General features: G+C 58.3%; 1 protein-coding gene across 1 annotated transcript; it reads left to right on the plus strand.

Moving 5' to 3' along the window:
• Nucleotides 1-241: 241 nt before the first annotated feature.
• Nucleotides 242-1,880, plus strand: SYNDIG1L (synapse differentiation inducing 1 like). The gene is made up of 3 exons (XM_026519513.4): nucleotides 242-658; nucleotides 1,387-1,527; nucleotides 1,722-1,880. Exons 1-3 carry the CDS (start codon nucleotides 242-244, stop codon nucleotides 1,878-1,880), a joined length of 717 nt encoding a protein of 238 aa, XP_026375298.1.
• Nucleotides 1,881-4,486: the final 2,606 nt, after the last annotated feature.

Here is a 4,486-nt window from a genome sequence, read left to right on the forward strand (position 1 = left end):
TCCTGCGGCTGTGCCCACTATGTAGACCAAGGACAGTCTGAGAAGAGAAGTAGCCGGCTCGAGGCCCCGCAGCTGGCCGGTGGCAAAGGCCAGGTCCGAGGGCCCGCATTCTTAAACACTTCCAGTCCTGCACCCAACACCCGAGACTCAGCGTCTGTCTGTGTGTCTTGCTCGCCCAGCAGGCTCCCTGAGGACGGCTCCGCTGGCCCAGGCTCCCCTCCCCAGAGCTGCCCCCAGAACCATGGAGAGTCTGAGTGAACTGCAGAACCCTCTGCTGCCTCGGAGCCCCGCCCCCCTGCACGGCCCCTACCCCTACGCTGAGGCTTCGCACAGCTGGTCATGCCAAGACAAGCTCTACTCCTACCTCCTGGGTGGGGCTGGCTCTACTCGCACCCACCAGCTCCTGGACCCGGGGTCCCTGCAGCTGGCCGTGGAGGCCTGGTACAGGCCCAGCTGCCTCCTGGGGAGGGACAAGGTCAAGGAAGCCAGGGCAAGCAGCTGTGAGACCAGCTTCACGGAGAACAGGGAGCTCCAGGCTGGGCCCACGGAGCGGTCCACAGAACCTGGTCAAGTAGAAGAGGATATCAGCATCCAGACTGTGTCCTACGGGGTTCAAGAGGAGCTGCAGGGCCAGGAGAACGACCAGGAGGAGGAGGAGGTGAGGGCTTGTGTTTAAAATGCAGATTTCCAGGCCAGCCTCTGGGGGTTGAGATTCGGTGGGCCTGGCTTGGGGCCCAAGAATCTGTATGTTACCGAAGAAAAGGTTCTTTGGGCACAGGTGTTGTCCATACTTTGAGAAATACAAGCTTGGGTTGCTGACTTAATTTTTTAATAGCATTTATTGTTCTTGTTTTCTTAATTATATAAGTAATTTAAAATAAAGAAAACCACTGGAAGAAAATATTATTATTTTAGTAGATGATGTTCTAGTCTTTTTTCATTCAATGTTTTTCTTCCACCCTACTCCCCCCAAAAGATCTTGCTGTACACAGTTTTATCACCAGATTTTTCTAAGCAACGTATCTCACGTCATTTACTAGTTGTCTACCAGGCGAACTTCAAGGGTTCCATGGGATCCTGCTGTACGTTCTCCCATCACGTATAACTCAGTCTCCTGCTCACTGGGCATTGAGACTCTTTCTCTTCTTTCACGGTTACTATTCGGTGATGCGTGTGACTATAAGTGGATACTTGCCTTTCTTTCTTTGTACCTTGTGCTAATTCCTAAGGAGGGAGTCACTGGGTCACAGTCAAGGCTTCGGGTAGAGAGTGCGGAGCCCAACCTGCTACACTCCTACCTGCGGCAGATGACACTCCCTGTGGCCCCACGTCCTTGCCACCAGTGATCCTGGGCCTGGTCGCAAAAGCCCTACGTGTGTTTTGCAGAGTGATGTGACCTCGACAGACAGTGAAAGTGAAGACAACTTCGTGGCACTGCCCCCCAGGGACCACCTGGGCCTTACTATCTTCTCCATGCTCTGCTGCTTCTGGCCCCTGGGCATCGCTGCCTTCTACTTCTCCCAGGGGGTAAGAGCACGAGGGCCGAGGGCGCAGGGCATCCGCTCCAGCCCCATCCCTCCACCAGAGGGCTTGACCAAGGATGGGGGTGGGGGTGGGGGTGGGGGTGCTTGCGGGTGCAGGAGGGGGTTGGAGCCCAGCAGGCTAGGGCTGTATTGCCTGAGGTGGGGACGCCCCTTTCACCAGCGCCTCTCTCTCCCTAGACCAGCAAGGCCATCTCCAAGGGAGACTTCCGCCTGGCCAGCACCACCTCCCGCAGGGCCCTTTTCCTGGCCACACTCTCCATCGCTGTGGGCGCTGGGCTCTATGTGGCCGTGGTGGTGGCTCTGGCAGCTTACATGTCCCAGAATGGCCATGGCTAGTGGCCAGCATGGCCTGGCAGCCTGACTCCCCTGCTCCACCTGAGAAGCCAGTGGGGCTTGGGGTTGCAGACCTTCGGGAGAGCTCGGGCCCCTCAAGACATCCCGCCACCCTGGCTTGTTGGGGGGAGGCCTCCCGGGCCACGGCCTACAGGGCTCCCCCGTCACTTCTTCTCGTCCCCAGCCCCCGGCCTCAGAGCAAAGCCAGGGGCACCACCCTCTAGCCCAGACTATGTCGGGAAGCAGGACAGGGTAGGGCTGCCCACCAAGCCATCCAGGCAGCACCTACCTCTGGCTTGAGGCTGGCTGGGAGCTCAGCCTCTTCTGCCCACCCCCGAGAGGGTCTCCTGCCTTGCCAGCGGCCCACTCCCCAGCTCTGCCAGCTTCTCCACAGAGAAAAAGCGGGAGGTTACCAGAAGAGAAAAGGACACCTGGGGGCAGGGATCTGACCCAGTGCTTTCTGCTTATGGGAGTCTCCACTCTGGGGACAATCTGAGCTTCCCCAACTCCGCTCTCTGGCCCCATGAGGCCAACACCCCAGCCAACCAGGAGGGAAAGACACAGAGACACAGGAGCCCCTAGCTCTTTCTGGCTCTCTCCCGTGGGTCTGTAAGACACCGTAGATTCTAGACAGAGAAGAAGCGTCTCAGGCATGTAAAGCACAGCCAAGGAAGATTCTTCGAGCTTCCTTGTGTAGGAGCAAAAGGCAGATGTGATGACAGAGTCCTGAAACTTTGCCAGACCACATGGGCCTCCCCACTCCACCCCTGGTCCCCACCCCCATCACCCTTTTCTGGGCTCCTCCTGAGTGGCCCTGAGCTAACGCCATCCCAGAGAGAGAGTGTCATCAGCCCAGCATCCACGAAGCATAGGGCCCCGGGTCTGGCCCTGCGGGAAAGCAGTGAGGAGAGACCCTGAGACATAGTGAATATAAACGAGGGGAGGGATACAGGGCTAGCCTGGCTGCTGAGCAGCCGGCAGTACTCAGAAGGCTTCCTGGAAGAGGTGTCCCTTGAGCAAGGTCTAGAGGGACGAGGAAAATTTATCTAGGGGATTCGTTTTCCCGTAACTCTTAGTACTCATGAACAGGGACATGGCAGGAGTCTCCAAAGCTATTTGAATTTGGCCTCGAGCATCTGGGCTAGAGCCAAACTACAGCCATTTCTGGGGGCTCCTCCAACTCAGAGAAGGAGGTTGGGCAGCATGTCTCTCAAAGACCAGTGATGTTTCCCCACCTCTGAATGCTGGGGGTCAGTGGTGGGCCCCTGGTCAGCCTCCTTCACTGTCTCTACCCAGAGCTCCTCTCAACACTCCCAGCCACTAGGGAACATCCAGAATTTTGGAGGCATCCAGGCAGCCAGGAGGGCCGTACATTGGGAAGGCAGGCCTATCCAGGCTCGAGCAAAGGACCCCACTGTGCAAGATCTGGGGACCTGGTCATTCCCAGGCTGCATCCAGAGCCCAGGGCTGTGGGACCCACCTTATCCCACCATCCTCCCACCCCCGAGCTGCCCCGCCCTCCACTCCCTGCATCCCCTGGAGTCCCACAGGCCCAGAATCAGCAGTTTTAATATCCCATTATTGTATATATTTATCCTTGTAATAAACATTTCTGTAACACTGGGTACCCTCTGGGCCTCTTGGTGTCCTCGCCTGCCTCCACCTTTGTCTGCAGCCCACTGACCTCCAAGACTGACCTCCAGCCCCAAGTCTGCTGCTCTGGGACCCCGGCAGTCTTCTCAAGAAGGCCATAGAAGGAGGGGTGGTCAGGGTACCTACCCGTCCCAGGACTTCTCTGCTCAGAGTAGCCTGGATGCAGAGAGGCAGTGGGCACTTGATTCCACGCGAGACAAGACAGCGTCCACGCCTGAACAAAAAATCCCTTCCAGGCTCGAGAGCTTGCAGGTCGGGAGGAAGGGTGAGTGAGGCTTCACTGAGCTGCCTGCACCTATCAGGAGTGGAGGCAGGGCCTGGGGGGCCCCAAGGAGCCCCAATCCCCTGGTTCCCATTCTTGAGTCCCGTGTCCCTCCCTCCTGAGCACTGCTCCAGGGCAGGGTGGGGAGGAAGCCTCAAGCCCCAGGCTCGGCACCAAATCTCCAGGATCCTCTGTCTTCCACGCCCCCATAAGCCTGCCTGGGCCAGCAGAGGGCCAAGCTTGGCTTCTAGATTACTTTGTATGGGGGGCCCTGGGGAGGTCTGAGATGACACCCCACACCTGTACATGCCTCGCTGGCTTGACACACGCACGCTGTGTAGGCTGGATGCCCCTGAGACAGAGGTGAGCGCCAGATGCGTACAGGGGCTGCTCCTGGGATATGGTTTGGGGAAGGCTGCGAGGCAGGCCCAAATGCACTGGGGTCTGGAGCCAGGAGACCCTTCAGGGTTGACCCAAGTTGGGACAAAGGGCTAGGCCTTTAAACCCCCTCAGCAAATAGTCACTGGATGGGGGCCCCCCAGAAAAGGAGAGTGGCCTGAGCGAGGAGGCTTTCTGCAGCTGGGGCAGCCCACCAAGGGGGCTTGCCCTGAGGCTGTTTGCCACGGGGGCACCTGCTGGAGGTCCAAGCCTATCATTCTTGCAGGGGCCCCGAGGGTGCGTCACCACACCTGCC

The sequence above is a fragment of the Ursus arctos genome, unplaced genomic scaffold (genome assembly GCF_023065955.2).
Source record: "Ursus arctos isolate Adak ecotype North America unplaced genomic scaffold, UrsArc2.0 scaffold_25, whole genome shotgun sequence".
NCBI lineage: Eukaryota > Metazoa > Chordata > Mammalia > Carnivora > Ursidae > Ursus > Ursus arctos.

Excerpts from the sequence above, each read along its gene's own strand:
- SYNDIG1L (XM_026519513.4), top strand. The coding sequence starts at position 242 with ATGGAGAGTCTGAGTGAACTGCAGAACCCTCTGCTGCCTCGGAGCCCC. Across the intron at positions 659-1,386 it reads ACGACCAGGAGGAGGAGGAG|AGTGATGTGACCTCGACAGA; the intron begins GTGAGGGCTTGT and ends TGTGTTTTGCAG. Across the intron at positions 1,528-1,721 it reads CCTTCTACTTCTCCCAGGGG|ACCAGCAAGGCCATCTCCAA; the intron begins GTAAGAGCACGA and ends CTCTCTCCCTAG.